This window comes from Haliotis asinina, chromosome 6 (assembly GCF_037392515.1).
Source record: "Haliotis asinina isolate JCU_RB_2024 chromosome 6, JCU_Hal_asi_v2, whole genome shotgun sequence".
In the NCBI taxonomy this organism is placed as follows: Eukaryota; Metazoa; Mollusca; class Gastropoda; order Lepetellida; family Haliotidae; genus Haliotis; species Haliotis asinina.
Window position 1 is genome coordinate 5,403,463 of NC_090285.1, and position 19,596 is coordinate 5,423,058.

At 41.5% G+C, this 19,596-nt stretch overlaps 1 protein-coding gene across 1 annotated transcript; it reads left to right on the forward strand.

The window, feature by feature from the left end:
• Positions 1-6,272: 6,272 nt before the first annotated feature.
• On the forward strand, positions 6,273-18,805 carry LOC137286777 (organic cation transporter protein-like). Its single transcript, XM_067818770.1, has 10 exons — positions 6,273-6,415; positions 6,850-7,069; positions 11,275-11,378; positions 12,386-12,540; positions 12,852-13,020; positions 13,368-13,583; positions 15,478-15,704; positions 17,773-17,954; positions 18,321-18,472; positions 18,679-18,805. The coding sequence occupies exons 1-10, from the start codon at positions 6,273-6,275 to the stop codon at positions 18,803-18,805; spliced, it is 1,695 nt and encodes a 564-aa protein (XP_067674871.1).
• The last annotated feature ends 791 nt before the right edge of the window (positions 18,806-19,596 follow it).

Below are 19,596 nucleotides of genomic sequence, written 5' to 3' on the forward strand. Positions count from 1 at the left end.
GCTGTGCAGAAAAACACAGAAAAGCCCACATTTATCGTTTAAATAGCAGCATAAACAAAATGCCTCGCTACTGAAACAGTGAAAACGGCAACTTTAAATTACTATAACTGGCACAAAAAACGAAACCTCTGCAACTTTGATTTTGCGCATGCGCACATGGAAGACGAAGTTTCGACCGCATGTTGCCATTTGCATTTTGAACTAACGTTTTATCGTTTTATTCTTTTTGTAAAGTATTTCTGTTGTGTTATTTGGCATTTATCATCATGATACTTGTGTGCATGCTTGTTTAGTTTACTTTCCATGCCCATGAAATGACAGAAGTAATTATTTCGACATAAGCAATACATTTTCTGCGGTTGCGCGGAAAACTGACAACCGTAATGATCGTAATGCGCATGCGTAGTAGAAATCAAAGTTGGCTAACTTGAAAACGTTACTATGTTTTCATTGGTTGTTTTTTGTTGTTGTTGTTGTTGTTTTTTGTTTGGGTTTTTTTTTGGGGGGGGGTTTGGGTTTTTTTGGTAGGGAGGTATTATGTTTATGCTGCTAATTCCACGATTAATGTGGACTTTTCTGCTTTTTCTGCACAGTGGGAAAGCTTTCTTTGGTGGGTCTGCATCGGTTCTAAATGTATGTACTTGAAGGATTTAGGATTACAGCAAAGAATGTAGGAGTTACACGTCCAGTAAGCAACATTTTAAAAAAATTCCAGAAAGTTTCCAATACGTTTTGGTATACTTTTCAAACATCTATGTGTATCTAGCATGACAAGTAGCTTTAATAACTGTTTAAACTTCACCCTTGTACTACCTGATGACATTCAGTGATACAGTAGCTGTTGTCCAAAGTATGAAGTGTTAGCATTAGCCCAGGAATTGCTAATGAGCATATACTGTAACAGTATGCAGGCTGATCCTGGATAAACCATTTTGTCTTATTATTCAGTTAAATAGTGAAATAAGAGTGTATTATGTAAGCTTTTTGTGTCAAAATCAGCCTTGGCATGAGGGTTATTTTTAAGTAAAATGATCCTTCGAACTAAAGGAGAATACGCGAACGTCGATTTATTTCACTAAAGGATATGTAAGGATGCACCTGAACAGAATTTAAAAGTTGACAAATGACAATGTAATATTCATGCAACCGTTCGATCTAGGCATTTGAAACGATTTCGGTGCTCAGTCAGCCGTTTTTCTCACTTGTAGAAAGTATTGCATGTAATAACCTGTCAGCTTCGCCTTTCGAGACAAGCAAATTGCATTTGGCCGTGTTTGACGAAGCATTTTATGAATTATACTGTCTCGGGACTTTCTGGAACTTACTACGATCATCCTACAGTTCTGTAGCATGAAAACAAGGAGTGGAGTTTTATATTTTATGCGGTACTGGACGGGAAGCCAACCTAGTGAGTGAAGAACGGGAGTGATGTGGCCCGGTCTCTTTGACCGAGACACCACTCTGACTGCTGTACCTACCTCCCGAAGCCCGTGTATAAGATATCTGGGAGACCCACAAGAAGCGCATTACAGTAGTCAAGTTATTATGAGCCTGATACTCACGAAGGTGCAGCTGTGAGATGCTTATAAACACTTTATTAATAGTGATCACGATATAAAGCTGCTAGATATTTAAATGATTTTTCTATGACTGGTCCCCTTACCTCCAGCGGCAGGTCAACACTTGCAACTTGCTATATGTATATAGGTAGGTAGATAAGTACGTGTGTGTGTGTGTTTGTGTATGTTTGTGCGTGCGTGCGTGTGGACACAGACCATGGCTGCAGCCCTTGTCAAATCATCCCCAGGTCAAACAGGAGGTTGTATACATATGTGCTTATTGACTTTACCTAGTTCTGCATTACTTCCAACAGAGACCCAGTCCTTACTGACCTCAAATTGGAGTAGTGTTTGTACATCGTTCAACAAGATTGTTGACAGAAGGTATTTGATACGGTACAGTCCTTTCAATACTTTTGTACGATCTTCTCCGACAATGCAATTTGTCAAATAAAATCAAGGCGGTCATGTCTGCAAACAAAGCGTCTCTAATATAGGACATCGCGTAACACCACGTGAAGGGTGTTCGTACACTTCATTAGACGGCATTCTTGCTGAACTGGGCTAGAATTTCTGAGTTATGTTTTGGCTGGACTAACGAATCTAAGTATGATCCCACAAAATCTGGTTTGAATACACTTAATGCAAAGACTGGCAAAGCAATTAACTGCCATCTGAGCGAAGACACACATTTTCCAATCACGAGGAAGTATTTTTATTTGGTATTTGGCGAGGGAAGGCCAGTCTTTTTTTAACTCTGTGCATAAGTGATATGCGAATCTGACTGGCCAGTAAAAGGGACATAGAAGGGACATAAACTTGACTAATAATATATATACTCAGTTATTCGGTAACCGTCAAAGGTTGTATGCCTGGCTCCGCTTATTCTGAATAGTCCCGTCCCTGGCGTCAGAATAATGAGTCCATTAGTAACGCGCTAATCTCTAAGCAAGAAGGTATGTTTATAGCGCTACAGATTTAACTAGCTCACTAGTCATAGTATTTCTTGAAGGTCACATGCAACGTAAAACACAACTTTGCAGATTCTGATACCTTTACGTATGCACTTACCGAAACAAATCATGAAAAGTGCCAATTCAGTCTATAAAGTTGAAAAAACGCGATGAAAAAAAAGCCCGCGAAATCGGAGTTAAAACGATTCACTAAATTCCCCCCAGCGCTGGGGGGAAAACTGGTTTCAACGGCTGTGCTGCGCTGCGCCCATAACGCATGCGCAGTGAATAGGTTCGCGGAGCTTGAACCAGTATGCATGCTCGGAGTATGAGGTCGTGAGCAGTAGTCTAATCTTGGTTGTGTACACAAACAGGTAAATAATCTACTCGTTACATAAACAAGCTTGTTGATTGTAGTAAGCAGCCTCTGTCACAGAGAAAGCTCAATGTCTGGTTTATTGACACCTGTATGTCAGCCTGCCTGTCTGCTAAAGACAATATACAATAGACAGCTTCAATCATTGACCACGTGCAATTTGAACTTAACACCTATCAGGCTATACGCCATGAACAAAATAAATTGATTTATGCCTCGTGCACCCGAGTCCAGTCTCTGCCACATTATGAAATTAGGCAGGTGTGATACATGTACACATAACAAGTTTTTATGTCTGTGGGTTGCAAACAAACCACATCCATTTTTTCGGATGACTAGATTTGACGGAAACTGGTGCAAACTCATCCAAGTCCTTCTTTGTACTTGGACGAATGGCACTTTCCAGTCACGCAGTAGTTCACCATCTCTGCTGAGATGATTTTTTGATTTGATCGAACTCAAATTCAGGGAACGTGTATTTACAAAACCCAACATCTCTATATACATTCTCTAGGGATAACAACTTATTCTAGTGTACATATGATTTTTTCTGACAACAGTATATGAATCCATACTGAAACGATGCATCAAGTACAATAGAAGAAGTTTTTATCCGTAAACAATCTTACCTTCTTGTGACTGTCATACTTATAAAAGGCCCATCAAACAGATCATCTTTCTGTACACACAATGAGCCCTCAGCGTATCAGCAAATGAACCTGCTAATCGGAAGTCGCCGTTACCCTTGAGTGCACAGCCACACGCTATGACTGGGTTCGGTCTCCCGAGGGCTTCGTTTCAAGTACAAAATATTGCAGTTTTGAATCGCGACTGTGCGTTTATAATTTTGTTTGTTTGTTTTTTAACAGGCAGCAATGTATATTAGATGTCATGAATAAGCGATAATTGTGTTTTAATTATGTTTGATTTTTTGGTTGCATGTGACCTTTAAAGAGAATGGTCTCTAGGTCTGACTTGACAACACCAAGACGTGGCGATCTTTTCAGCTCTTCGGGAGAAGAATTTCAGAGGATGGCAGCTTGAATGGAAGGTCGTGTCGAGCCAAGTCGCCACTTAGGGACAAAACAGAGAAACGTATCTAAGTGTTGTGGTAGGATTGTATTGCTTAATCAGCTCAAAGAGGCAAGGTGGTGCTCTACCATATAGACATCTATGTGTGAGTTTTAATACCTTGAATTCTATCCTGGCTTGAATAGGCAATCAGTGTAAGGTCTTTAGAACCGCCTGTATGTGGGAGACCTTGGGTGTAAGCGTACTCAGGTGTTCTGTAGGCGTTGAAGTCTTGAAATATATTCTTTTGATAGAGGCCTAGCCTAAAAATATGAGGGACTGTACCAAGACAGCTGTGCTGAGCATCCTTTGTTATCAGGCGTCTGATGGAGCGGATATTCCTGAGATGGAATGCCTTGGGGCATAACTTTCTCCCCTCGTATCACGTTACAATAAACAAAATACTAGTACATTGTTTCGTCTGAACTACTGCTCAGAACAATTCGACAAGAAACATCCCACTGTATTTCAGTTTCGGCATTACACTTCATGAGGAAATGCCGAAAACATAAAGATGTACAACAGATGAATAATAATATCATGTAACGACCCATGTGCGATCTGTATTTTTCTGATGAATGTTTGTCAAGTCACTGTTATAGCGTTGTTGATTTTAGTACTTTTTTCCTATCCTGCGATATCATTATTATGTTTGACAAATATACACACTGCACAGATTCTGCCTTGTCACAAAAGGATCACAGTGATACTGACACCGCATGACACCGCGAGATAATGCGTGATTGCGCGTGACTACGCAAACGAACGCGATGACAGAGATACGTTACAAGACATTCTGATGAGGACTTAGTGCTGACGGGAAAAAACGAAAAACAAACAAAAGCAAAGCTTTATGTTCATTTGATATGCAATATATCAGTTTTTATATCCCGTGACAAAGACGATGATCTATGAGATATGCATGTTCCTGAGCTCCCAGTTGTAGCTGAAGTACCCGTGAAATTGTTCATCATGTGTCAGAAACGTATGAATCCCAGGTACACACTTATTTTCCGTTTACAGCGTTAGACAACACACAAACAGGACTGGCACAGGCATTGCTATGTAGTATCGGGCAATAAATGCTACTTTTTCATGCAAATACTGTGAAAGGCCGATGTTGCCAGGAAGATAGGACATATTTACCCTTTTCACCAACACCTGGTGTCTGTTTGAATGTCATGGGTTTGATCATATACCGTACACAGTTCAATTGTTAGTTTATCTTTTGGACTTGCATTTCATATTTATCGCGTTCAAACTTATTGCACTTACTTTTTAGTATACAGGTATGGATGTATGTGTGCGTGGGTGCGTGCGTGTGTGGATACTCTTTATGGTGTCAGCATGACAAGAGACCGTGCGACAGCTGATGAATACCCACCTCACAGCACACGAAGGTCGAGCCGTCTAGTCTTATCTTTAAACGCCTTACGGTCGTTTCGACGGTTGGGTATACAGGTAAATAAAAGCGACAAAAGCTTTTCCACATCCATAAGAAATGTGGGAAAGAACACAGTCCATTGTACAATTCCGACTACATCACAAGCATTTGTATATTGTTTAGAGATGTCTTTGTTTAGGAGATACAGAAGGGATACTTTCTTTATTCAGCCATATATTATTTTGGAAGTGTTTTAACGTTGTAACGTTCATACCAACACAGTTATTACTAAGTCTATTCAAACTGTCATAATTATCAGCCCCAGCCGAAACGTAACACAGGGCGTAAAATCGTGAAATATCATAGCCATGACACTAGGTGAAATGGGCAAACATCGACCACAAGCAATTTCACTAAACATTAAATGTGTTTTGTATTGCCTAACCAGACCACATTGTAAACAGTTCCCGACAGAGCGCCCAGCTATTAGTATAATTTATGACATTCGTATCACTGACACAGTCACATTGGACCACTGTAGCCATATGGAGAGGTAGGTAGCTCGGGACAAGGTACACTGTAAGCATGTCTTCAGAGGCACAAATAGAGTTCAACTTCCAGAGTTGTCAAGACACCTTTGTATCAAACGCGTTCCTACTATGCTTTTGTAAAGGCAAATGCATAGCCAATAAGCGCGCTCTCTTTGTCTGAGTGTGTGCGTGCGTGCGTGCGTGCGTGCGTGTGTGTGTGAAGACTATCTATGACCGGTTCGTGTAGACAGAAGTATGCGTTAAGGTCAGACCACAAAGTATTGTGTATGTCACCAGATATGGAGTTACAATGCTGATTGTAACGTATTCCTTACAGAACAACTAGCTGTCAGTTCGCCCATCCCTTTGCCCGAAGCAGTTGCTGGGATTAAAGTGACGATGAAGTTTGATGCAATATTAGAACATTTGGGAGAGTTTGGCCCCTACCAGAGACGCATGTACCTGATGGTGTGCATTCCCGCGATCACGTGCGCCTTCCAGTCCTTGTTACCTGTATTTACGATGGCTCTTCCGAATTTTAGGTAAGTTGTAAAGAACAGTTTGTAAACTCAAATCTCATGTGTAATGCATCTGAATCTACATGGAATCAATGAGCAATTCATCAAGTAGATAGAAGCGACAAAACGCTTTCCACATTTATAAAAAAAACACTGCCCAAAGCTGAGTCGATTGTACAATTGCCACTCTATCATGAGCAGATGTTTGTTTCAGCAGTATTACAGCTGTATGATGTTGCTTGTAAACCAGTCTAGCTTGAAATCGGACAATCCAGTGATTAGACGGGTACCACTCAGGTGACATTTGCTATCACGGATATGGAGCTGATAAACCCAGAATCAGGCTGAACATGGATTCGAACCCATGATCACCTGGTTCTGGTGTGCCAAATCGACGTTTGGTATTTGATTTAACTCAATATTTTCATACACTTTGGAGCTTGTATTTGGGGTTTCAGGTGTGCAGTTCCAGAGTTAGCCAATGACACCTACCATATCCAAGGTCAAGGTCATGGCATGACAGTGAACGTCAGTATCCCTTGGGAAGCTGATGACGACGGGGTAGCGATGTTGTCGCAGTGCAGCATGTACACAAATCTGACAGCAGGCAACGAGACACAAGAGTGTACATCCTGGGTGTATGACAAAACCACCTTCACCTCCACGGCCCTGTCAGAAGTAAGGTTTAGCTACTACCATCATGTGCTGCCTGTATTTCCACTCGAGAATAAAGAAGCCTTTACGTTTAACAAAACACATTTCATAATTCAATTAACATTAATAATATAGAATTAAGACTAAAAGTGCCACTGATCTTACAACAGAACACAGTATATTTGCTGTCATATATCAAGTCTCACAATCCACAGCTGTATACTCCCATTTGTCATACGTTCCATTTGTCAAACGGTCCTATTATCAGACAGACCAGTCAAGTGTGACCAATGTAACTGCCTGGACTAATTTGAGAATGAGTTCTCCACAGCAGACATCAAGGGCTGTTTCTTCCACTACACAGAGGTATTAGGCTTAACTGTCAATTACAAGGAAGATCCCCATGGGCAGAATTGGATTCGAAGAACGGCTGGACTTCTTCTGCTTCCATTTCGTGATGCACTAGAAGCCAGGTTGAAGACTATGGAGGCAACATCTGAAATAGCAAGGTCCCAAGACTTCAATGACGATGCCCGTTTTCGTCTACCTCTATGGAATCATCACCACACAGTTGGACAAAAGACAAATAATAGTTTGGAGGGATTTCAAGCTCGTGTGAAGTCTCCCACATCAGCACCCAAATCTGTACCGATTCGTGAACCTGAACCAAGGCATAGGGAAGTATCAAGGCGCCAACGCGAACTGACCTTGATGCCGCTCCCCCAGACCAGGTAGAAGGTGTACATAGAGTCTGAGGGAAGATTGCTCCTGTTGAAAAGCTGACTAAAGACCAGAAGACATCTGTTCAATTCCTTGATGCTTTTGGACACTTATTGAAACTGGTTTGAAAATATTGAACTCAACTTATAATATAGCATATATATGATTATTAGCAGTTCTGGCTGATTTCATACTGATTTGATTACTTGTGCTGGATGCGATCATTATGTTTTACAGATTAAGATAGAAAGGCGGTAGAGAGGGTTCGGGTGATCCTAGCACAGTCAGGCTGGTAACGCTCGTCATCAGCTAAGGACCCTTGCCCCCTCTACACGCAGCCCAGACTGCGAATGGGACTTCTCCCAGGAAACACTGTCCAGTCGAACCCACCAAGAACCTTTTGGAGAATATGTAGACTCCCCAATTCTTCTAAGGTTGTATATGGACCTATTCCCCAGAAGTATGAAATCATCATTTTCCATAACGCCCTGGACATGTACAGGACCTCGGAGTCAAAGCCTCAGGCATGGCGGAGACGGTAGTAAAAGCAGCGAGCCATGCCATCATGCCGTTTAAGATATGCTGTTTGTGCCAAGGAAGGGCATCCTCTGTTAAAGCGTTGGAAGGTCTATGTAAATTTATTACACAGTCCACATTTCATGTTAAAATATTCTTTAAGAATCACATTTTGGCGATTACGAGTGGGAAGTGACTGATAATAAAGTTGAGAAAAGGAAACCTTCAGTTTCACATTTGATAATAACCGACTTCATCCAGGTGAAGGAGTCGGCTGGATTGCCATTCTGTTCTGCACACTGTACTCCATGTACACACAATGCAACAGCTTCTCAGAAAGTTTCTCCACAAAGGACCGACTCGGAGCAGACTTGGTGAAGGACGGTACTTCCATCGCTGTACCGTACAAGAGTACATCGCCATCAACAAAATCAACTTCCAATTTCAGATTCTGACTGACAACCTTGTCACGCTTAAAATAGCTGTGGAATTCTTTGCTTTCGTCGTGCAAAAGTGCACAATAAAACTCAGTCATGAAGAGCCTCCACATTAATCAAAACCTGACCTCCGGAATTGATTGGCATATATAAATGATTGAGACAGGAACGAAAATGGTTGGTTCTTTTATCACACAGGATCCTTCTGGTCAGGAGGTCAAGAGTTTCGATATTTTGTTTTGTCCAATCAGTTACTCCAAAGGAATAGGAAAGGACTGGCACAGCAAACGTAGTGGTGGCTTTGACTTTGTTCAGAGCATTTTAGCTCTGAGCCCCACATTTTCTTTAAGCGAGGTTTATACACGGCCCGAAGTTTATCTTCAGTTTGAGCATTCTGGATCTTATCTCGAACTTGCATGCCAAGATATACTCAAAGCCATTAAAAACGTAATGCCTAATTTGGGAAATATTTCTAGTTAAGATTTCCGTGGATTTCTTTTACTAAGGGCACATAGGTACCCCTTATGCTGGGTCTATTTTTCTGGAGTTTGGGTTTTGAACCCAACATCAGTTCTCGGAAATGAACTTAAGTGGTGCAAACGCAACAATTGTCTTATTGCAGGAAATTGAGCAAACTCATGGCCCGCTTTCTGCACGTGCAATTCATGCACTATGGCCCGCTAAATACTGCTGCAAATTTGAACATTTCTCAGTCTGGAAAAACGCCTTACACATGAGAACATGAACAGAGCCCTTAGCGTGCTGGATCAGGGTGCTACACAGGCAGTCGTCGTCAGACACTTTTATGTCCATCCATCCACTACTGCTCGTCTGAGACAACGTTACAACGCCGCTGGAAGAGTTGCAGACCGACCCCGACCTGGTGCGCCACCTGTGACAACCGATACTCAGGATCGTCCCATCCGGTTACAGCACTTGCGCAACAGGTTCCACACAGCCGCTGCCACTGCAAGGGGAACAACTGGGACACGGCAGCGTCAGATCAGTCCCCAAACAGTCCGAAGACGTCTGGCTGCACAAGGAATACACTGTCGTCGACCGTACATTGGCCAGATCGTGTTGCACCGTCATCGACTTGCCAGACAGCGATTGTCATCTTCTCTGATGAATCCCGATTCAACCTTAGTGTTGCTGATGGATGTCAGCGTCTCTACCGACGCCGACGTAACTGTGTGCAGGAAAGGGATCGTTTCTGGGGTGATAGCGTCATGGTTTGGGGCCGCATCAATGACAACTTCAGGTCACAGTTAGTGGAGGTCCAAGGCAACCTCAATGCTCAACGTTATGTTGATAACATCCTCCGCCCACTGTTGCTTCCACTGCTGGCTCAACATGGTGTCCGTAGACAGCTCGTTTTTCAACATGACAACGCCCGACCTCATACTGCCAGGTTAACGCGGGATTTTCTGAACAATCAAAATCTCCGTCTTATGGATTGGCCCGCTATGTCGCCTGACATGAACCCAATAGAGCACCTTTGGGATGAACTTGGACGACGGGTTGGAACCCAAGCTGTGCAACCTCGAATTCTAGCAGAGTTGACCCAGGCACTCCAGAATCATTGGCAAGCTATCCCACAGCGTGTAGTGCGACATCTGTGCCAGTCCATGCCAAGGCGACTTCAGGAATGTGTCAGAGCTCAAGGTGGACATACACGATACAGACCCCTTATGTGTTTCAACAATCTTGGACCTTCGAATTTCGCCCATTTGAAATGAATTTATACATGAAATTACCCATAAATGATTGTTGTATTTATGACATTTGTTGGATTAAAGAAGCTTTGTTTTTGAAGTTGAAGCCTGATCTTCCACCAGATGCTCAATAAGCACCCCCTACCCCCTCATTAGTTACCTTGCCACATTTCAAATGAAGAGTATTGCATTTGTCGAGTACAACATCACTAAATGTCATGCCAACATCATTAGAGCAGGACTCGACAAGAGGAACCAGCTCTTTCAAACTGGTATCCCCTTTGTCAAGGAGCCCGATGCCATCCGTGTAGAAGAGATGAGTGAGCGGTGATGGGGATCTGAGAAGAAAACGACTGCAAAAGACTGAAGGAGTCTTTCCTGATTTCACACATTTCTGATTTTATGTTATTTGTTTCATGATCCATTCACCGAGAGCTAACATGGGATTATATGAGCATTCAACCAGATAGTTTATTGTTTTAATCTGACTGACAAATAGCACGTCTAAAATGGGAGGATAGGTCCGTATGTAATATTTACTGGAATTAACAGGAAATACTACCTGTTTGGACAGTGCGTTTATGAAGTTCAAAAAACAGGTAGTCCACGTTTACAAATAGTACATGTTGACGTATATGTACAAGGGAAGTCTGGGGTTCGAATCCACTACCACCATAATACAAAAGCCGCACTGGACGGCAAAGGACATCGTAACATAAGGGTACAACAGTCACTATAGTTTTACGCCTCCTCTATACTTTAGAAAAAACTACTTCTACTCTTTGCTATGCCTTTGTCTCAGAAAAGAACCTGTTGTTATCATTAAGTTGTTTCCATGCAGTTCAGCATAGTGTGTGGCAACAAGGGCTGGCGAGCTACATCTAACTCTATAGCCTTTGCCGGTGGGCTGACCGGGTCTTTCGTCTTCGGATTGTCATCGGATTTGTAAGTTGATCTCTTTGATCCATATTTCAGTTGTATGTGTTCTGTGTATGCATACTGTGGGCACTGACAATAGCGAGCGGCCTGGAGCGCCTTCTTTGAGTTGACTCCGATACAGTTACTTGTACTGTTGTCCACTTTGTACAAGAATCTGCATCAATACGTCACACTCACGAAGTAGAAATCCGTTGTTATCCATTAATTATGTCAATGTTGGACCAGACTTCCAATAAACTGCAACATATAATGTCAGTGATGGTAATATTTGGACTAATAACTGGATGGGTCAGTTTAATAACTCGGACTTGCACTGACCGATATTTATGAAAATAGCAGTTTTTGAGGGCTCAGATCATGATTTAAATTCTGGACAATAATATTGCATTTATGCATCTTGAAAAACTATTTTGGTATGGTCAAAAGTCAATTTTCATAGAAACTGCATTTGTTGGGGAAAATATGGGTTCAGCTTACATTAAAAGGGACCCTGCACTGCAGCTGATGACAACTGGACTTAAATCAAGGCTAAATCATTCCTGGTTGTTAAAAATGACATCTCATTCGGTCGCCGAAACTGCATCACATTTTCACCATTTTCAGGGTAGGTACCTTTGAACAGTGACTCTGTCGAAGAGGCATTATTGTTACATCATAGCAGATATTCACACGGGTCGACGACTCTCTACGCTCATAATGTATAGAAGTCGTTGTAGTTTATCTCATCTACGTTAAATTACCACAAATGGCGATGTGTGATCATAGGTACGAATCCCGTCTCGCTTTCATTAGATTTGTCCATGCTAGTGACTTACGACCAGATTGAAGTCTGACGCATACTTCGGGCTTTCCTCTCACAGAAACTCGCAGTCATGTACTCAATACAGTCATACCCGACTCAACTCATACATATAAAATTACCCATGGATATTCAATAAACTCACACGCAATATTCCGTGTCCTCTTAACCTCGTTTATTTCACAGAAGATACAACGAACGTTCCTACTTTCAGGGTTGGTCGGAAAATAACCTTCTTTTTGGGTGTTTTACTCCAGTCTGCTTGTGCTGTCGGAATGGCCTTTGCCCCCAGTTTCATAACCTTCAACGCCTTAAGGTTCACCCTGGGCATGGCTGAGTCAGGTCTTTACACGGTAGCTTATGTCATAGGTCAGTCCATGTTATTATCACCATTCATTGTTTCTACTGTAACACCCATATCTGTTCACGACAGGTGTTGTATGTCGTCAGGAAATGTGTTCGTAAGATCCACCCTTGGCTTAGTCATTATATTGTTACCTTTGTACACTCTCCCGCCTTGCGTTGTGTAAACATGTTCTATCTCAATATATTCGCTCTGTGCTCCAAGTATTCAGACGATGAAGTAAGCAAGAATTCGTGTAGAGAGAAGTTGTTATCCATAAAAGGTGTCATGTATGGAGAGATCTACAAGTCTAAGGATTATTCCTTCTTGCTTGCAGGGATGGAGTTTGTAGGACCATCAAAGCGAGTGATTGCAGGAATGGTCATTGACTTGTTTTGGTGTCTCGGTCTGTTCATCCTCGGCACCGCTGCCTATTTTCTGCGAGACTGGAAATATCTGCAGCTGGCTGTCTCTGCCCCTTCAGCACTGATGCTAATAATGTGGTGGTTAGTGCGATATAAACTTGTGATAAAATATGTTTGGACAATTACACACAACATACTGACTCATGTGCACATGGACTGAAAGTCACAAGTCAAAGTGACTAAACTACGACAAAATCAAGCAATGACTGTGAACGCACGACTATAATATAAGCTTTTGTTAATGAATAACTGCCAGCCCTGGATTTTCGAAATCTGCCCGTTGTCACACATGCCAAAGACACTCAAGTCAAGTCAAGTGTTTACATGCAAAAACATGGGAACATGTTTTTGTACCAGTCAAGACTGGAAAGTGCAGAGGAGACCACTGCAGTTAGTCATCAGGTCATTTGGTCACCCCTTTCTTGCAGGTTTATTCCCGAGTCCCCAAGATGGCTACTGTCACGTGGGAGAGATGCTGAAGCAGAAAGGATCATCCGGAAGGCGGCTGAAGTAAATGGCGTCGATCTTCCCTCCACAGTATTTAACAAATCAAGCACCGAGAAGAACCAGCATCAAGGCAAAGTATGGGAAATGTTCACCACGCCACGTCTCCTCATCAGATGTCTCATTATCTTCTTTAACTGGTGGGTGGGATGTGCAAAGAGACACGTAATCCTTTCTTAGTGTCAGTAGAACACATTATTACCTGCTACATATGTAGTACAAACAAGAAGTATGGCAGCACCCTAAAATTTGATAGTCACATATAAATGTATACGTGGTGCGATCATTTATATTTGACGGTAAATGCACCTATTGTATGCTTAATGAGCTCCTTAAACACCATGTTAGAACTTGCAGTGAAGCAATTGGCTCAATATTTGTTGAGTTGAGAAGATATTGTTAGGTTATTGGGCATTTCCCATGAGGGAATATATTCCATTGTCACAGAAACATTGGTGATGCTGGGTTAGTCTTGACCAAAAAGCACACACGTTACAACATGTTTCGTCATTCACTACGCAGTTCTCTCAAACAAACCTATACAGGAACGGTGTTAACATCATAACACCTGAATTCTCACCAATGCACAACACATATTCTACCATGACTTCAGTAAATACTGGATTGTGATTGGTTAATCAAAGTCATCCAGAGGTATATAATCACGTTATATACCTTTGATTTTCCAACACGTTAAGTATTTGTTTAAAATCTGAATACCACGGTTATGGTAGAATGGAGATAAACGTATTGTGTTGGGAAATCAGCATCCTTGATATCTCCAGGGTCTACGTTCCGAAAAGTCTCCCCTATACCCTGGACGCATCTACGGGTCGGCCCGATAATTTTATTACCTCCCTTTGCTGACTCCGCTTTCTCACAGTAGCCAATCAGAGTGGTCGCCGTTGTAACCGAATTTGCCAGTGTCAACAAAGGTAACAAAGTTGCAACTGCGAAGGTTTGCTCGCCGTGCGACTCACAATTTGGGGAAATCATACATGCAACTTTATAGGTCCGAAACCTTTTTTAAAACATATGCAAGAAATCCATCTAATACTTTCAGAGAACCTACGCATGGTTTGTTTGCCAAGTTTAATCGGTTAGAGAATTTAAAAAGCGAAAGTGAGTTGTGATTGGTTCGCTCAAATTCCCAGCGTAGTCACCTGATTGGATATAAAGTCAGCCAAGGGAGGTAATAAATTTATCGTGTTGAGCCGTAGATGCATCCAGGGTATAGTGGAGACTTTTCGGAACGTATACCCTGGAGATATCGAGGATGGGAAATCAGCGGTATATAACAAAATTATAATAGCTCTAAATTTTGTATTTAAAACCTCACGCTGCGCGTTCGGTTTTAAATCAAATTTAGAGCTATTATAATTTCGTTATATACCGCTGATTTCCCAACACAGTATGTTTATCTCCTAATTATATCCGCGCACATTTTGATTCTTTTACTATGACGATGCACATTAATTAAAAGAAGCCAATAGCATCATATCTTTACGTCTCTATTCTGCATCACAATGTCACTCTTCAGTACATGCTAATCTTCAGACTACTAGCAGATTCACTGATTATTTCAATGTATGTTGTCACAAAAGGCGACCATGCTCGTCGTAAGAGGCGACTAGAGGATTTTTCAACTGGAACAAAAACCGAACACGATTATTTTAAAGACGTTCTTTGTCACACCGAGACAATCACAATCATGGCCTTATGCTGGTGAGATATTGTCAAGACCCGGGTTGGAACTGATCTTCAGCAACCCATACTTTTCGTAAGAGGCGACCTACGGGAACTTGTGATTAGGCTCGCTGACTTGTCATCGGTTCCCAGTTGCGCAGATCGATGCTCATGCCCCAATTTTCGGGTCCAAAGTACATTGACAGTACACAACTGGAATACTGCTGGTTTTTAATTAGTTGTCTGTAACGAAGTATATCTTATCATGTAATAGGTAATCACTCATCGCAATGCATTTACTGGTCTGCAGTAACAGGATGTGTTTTCAGTTGCTCTTAACTATTATAGGCTTGTAGTCAGCATGGTGTACTTCGGTCTTGGACTGAACGTACAAAACCTGAGCGGGGACATCTACCTCAACTTCACCATCGCTAACATCATGGAAACAGTAGCCTACGCCCTCTGCATCATCTTGCTCGACCGTACCGGAAGGAAGAAACTGCATTGTGGGAGTATGATACTGGGTGGAATAGCGTGCCTGGCGACCATATTCCCTGTTGTGTATGGCAATAGCTGTAAGCATTTCAGTTGCTTTATTGTCCCGATTCTGTGAGTTATTGAATAAAATTAAGATAATATCACGAGATATTTGTGGAGTGGGGCAACGAGCTTTCACTCATGTCACTTACAGTCACTTACCTTTCAGTCACGTCACAGACGCTCTTCACGTCATATGGCGTTTCATCTTTAAGCGAGCGACTAGGACAGTCGTTAAATGAGACCTGTCAATATCACTGTAGTCTCCAATCGAAGGAGAGCACTACTTTCCAACTAGAAACCTCATTTTCTAGCAATATACTAACGGAAATATCATTTCTTCATTTATTTGAAAAGTGAAAAAATATCCACCGATAAATGTGTAGCAAAGCACTTTGTGCACAATAAACTTACTCACTTTTTTAATGTCTTTTGAGCACCTGAAGTTCACGCACCAGATGTTGAAAATTGAAGAACGGTTGATAATTCTCTATCATGTAAATGTTGGAGAAACACGTTAATTTCAACATTAATGGGAGTACGTCGTGCCACGGATTACAGAAAATCAGGGTCTCCGATCCGTAAGTATGCTGGAATGGCCAAAAATGAAGATTCCAGACACTTTGGCGTCCATCGAAACACGATTCCATCTCGTTGGAGACGTCTCCAACATAACTGGAACAAGAGCAACCACATTCGACTCATGCAAGAAATGGATTCGAGGCTGCCCCTTTGACTGCTCGGATTAATCCTGGCCATGGCTTACACCTAATCAGTTCCAGAACTGTAAGGACCCGACAAAGGGAACACATTCGACCCCGACTGCGATACGTTCAGTGTTGCTCCAGGCACATCCTGCCTTGCACAGACAGGATTTACTACACGGGAGGCAAGACTGAGGGGTTTTTTTAGGGGTTTTTTTTATCACTGACGAGTTGAGATTTCCTTTGAACAGCTCATAAGCCATGGAAACCAAGCACGGGTGTACATAACGGTGTGATGACGGGTGCTTTGGTCCACGTCGACAGTATGGTAGCGCAAGCGTTTTGGTATGGGAATAATCACACCTCATTGTCGGACACAACTCTGTTATTGTCAGTGGTAATCTGACTCGTCTGCAATACAAGGACGAGATCATTGAGCCTCATGCGCGGCCATTCAAACAAGGCCTGGGACATAACTTCACGCTTGAGCAAAATAATACCCACCCTGTTGTGACTGATTTCTTGAGACAGCAGAACATTCCGTTACTCCCCCTGGCCAGCCAGTTTCTACGGACCTGTTCCGTATCATCTGAAATGAACTGGAGAGCCGTTTAGGTCAGGCCCAGAATCAGCCATTTAAGTTAGCTGAATTGGGAGAAACGTTAATTCAGATATGGAACAACATTCCCCAAGCGTCTTGCAATCAGTTAAGTCGTCAGTGCGTCGTTGTTGTCAAACTTGCATTAACTCCAGTGGTGGATACATATACGAATCATGTTATTATCTTTTGCATTTAATAAATGACACAACATCAAATAATGCAGTTACCTTATTCAAGTAGTATATATGGTGGTGCACTCGTAATTCAGTTTTACCTCTTGTTTGTACTTTTCTTGTTGGCATCAAAGTTCAGTGTTATGCTTTAAATTTCTCCCAAGATGTTTGAGTGTGTAAACATTTTTTTCGAATCATTTTTTCGCTTAACTTTGGCATGTATGTGTTTCTGTTTTTGATGTCTGCTGAAGGCCCGATTCAATTTTTACTTTACTCACTCTTTATGACTGTAACATATTTTATTAATATCACTTTTACTGTCGGAGAAGGTTCGTTTAATGCTCACGTGTTCCGTACTGTGCACGTGCGCTCGAGATAAGGTGTTTTGTCTGTACAACCATGAATCAGAGGCTAATTAAGGTCACATTGTACTTAGTAATTATTGTTCTTTCGTGATAAATAAGTAAAACAGAATATTGGCACCATGTATACGGTATATCCATGCGGTAATAATATAAATTTTATAAATCTTGAATGACATGAAAACTATAGTTAGTTAGTGAACTTGCACATACATCGCAGTTGATACTACCAACAAAAATGGATATGCTGACTAATGTTTTGACAGCCCACGCCTGGATTACCACGACACTATCGATGATTGGGAAACTCGGTGCTTCTGCAGCCTTCGGCGTCATATACGTATTTTCTGCAGAACTGTTTCCTACTGTTGTGCGAAACTCTGCGTTGGGTGTCAACGCTATATTTTCATCTGTTGGAGGAATTATCTCCCCTTATATTGCAGATGCGGTATGTATGACGTGGTGATCCACTCATCTGTAAAAACGCCTTTGAGAATCTACAACCATGCGAGTAAAATGCTCAAGTTTTTATCTCAAATGTATTCAAAAAATGATTTATTGAACACATGCTTAAGATATATACAGTATTTATGATTCGTGGGTAGAATGTCTTATTATTTATGGAAGGGGTTGATTGCCCTGATTGATATTACATATGCTACAGTTGTGCACAAGACCCTTGTTAAAAATCTGTTTCTTCATACACATCGACCTGAATTCTTGCTTGTATTGACAAAAATTAAAAACACTGGAATTTTGCCAAACGTTTCACTGTTTAAAACATGTTGTGCCACTTGTCATTGCTTCCTCGCAGGGCATCCTTCTCGGAGGCAGCCTGAAGACAGTACTTCCGCTCATTGTGTTCGGAGCTTTTAGCCTTTGTGCGGGACTTCTTTCACTTCTGCTTCCGGAAACAAGGCGCCAACGACTCCCCGAAAATATTGAAGATGCCAAAACATTTGGAAAGTATGAATGAATGTATACTACAATTTAACAAGGGACCTGTTGATAAATATCTCAGTTTTATCAGCTCACTAGATAAAAATGGTATCAATGCCGGTTCTGTCTTTCTGTTCAAATCAAACCAAGTTACGTTAGTGTTTTGAGATCTATGCCAGATGCAATGTCTAGTATTTGTTAATGTGCTGAACATGTACTTGTATGAATTTCAGAGCCAACACCAAACATGGACCACATCCAAATGAAACTCAAGACAAGTTCAAACAGGGAGACCCTGAAACCTGCTTTAATTTACAAGCTAGTGACGTCATAAACATCGCACCATCAAGGTCTAAATGATTCCTGAGATGCATGGTCATGTACCAGTTTGTATGGAAATCGGTCTGTCCAACTCAATGTACCCACCAAACTAAATCGACAGGTTACTCGTCTTTCATTTATGAAAAGGTTTCGATGGAAGTGAAACACTCTCGCATGTTCAAATCAGTTTGGATGATGGTATTGCAATGTGTTGTTGGTTAATCACCAAGATGCTTGACATTGTTCTTCATCAAGTATATTTTGTGTTGTCATTCTACGTAAGCTGAATACAGAACATACACGGTATGTGTACCACATTTATCATTGTTATCATGTCACGGTGCTTAGCTTTAGTAACAGAATACGTGTACGAACCCATGTAGTGGTTATGTCATGATGCTTAATAATATTCAGTTGCGAAGTCGATGCTCATGCTCTCGAGCAGATTGTCTGGCCCAGACTCGCTTATTCCGAGATGGAATACTGCTTCGAGTCAAAGAACAAACCAACTTAACAATATATCGGAGTATATGATTGTCATAGTTCATGCATTGTATTTTCAAAATGCATAATGATGTACTGAATGTTTGTCGAGAATTTTCAATGTGCTTTTAGGTCTTTCACTTTACATGGCATAGCCCTTCATACGTTTGGCACTGAGAGGTAAAAGCCACATTAATGGCTGCTTTGTGGTCACATGGTCAACCTCTCGTTTGACGAAAAAAACGTATACTGTGCAAATTTTATTTTAATACCGACATAGTGTTGTATAACACTGAATGTGTAAGGAAATACACTTAACGCTGTCATACTTTTGTTGACTTCAAACG

What these genes read in the sequence shown, in the direction of transcription:
- LOC137286777 (XM_067818770.1), top strand. Translation starts at nt 6,273, where the DNA reads ATGAAGTTTGATGCAATATTAGAACATTTGGGAGAGTTTGGCCCCTAC. An exon ending in ATGGCTCTTCCGAATTTTAG is followed by an intron (nt 6,416 to 6,849) that starts GTAAGTTGTAAA and finishes TTGGGGTTTCAG; the next exon opens with GTGTGCAGTTCCAGAGTTAG. An exon ending in CCTCCACGGCCCTGTCAGAA is followed by an intron (nt 7,070 to 11,274) that starts GTAAGGTTTAGC and finishes GTTTCCATGCAG; the next exon opens with TTCAGCATAGTGTGTGGCAA.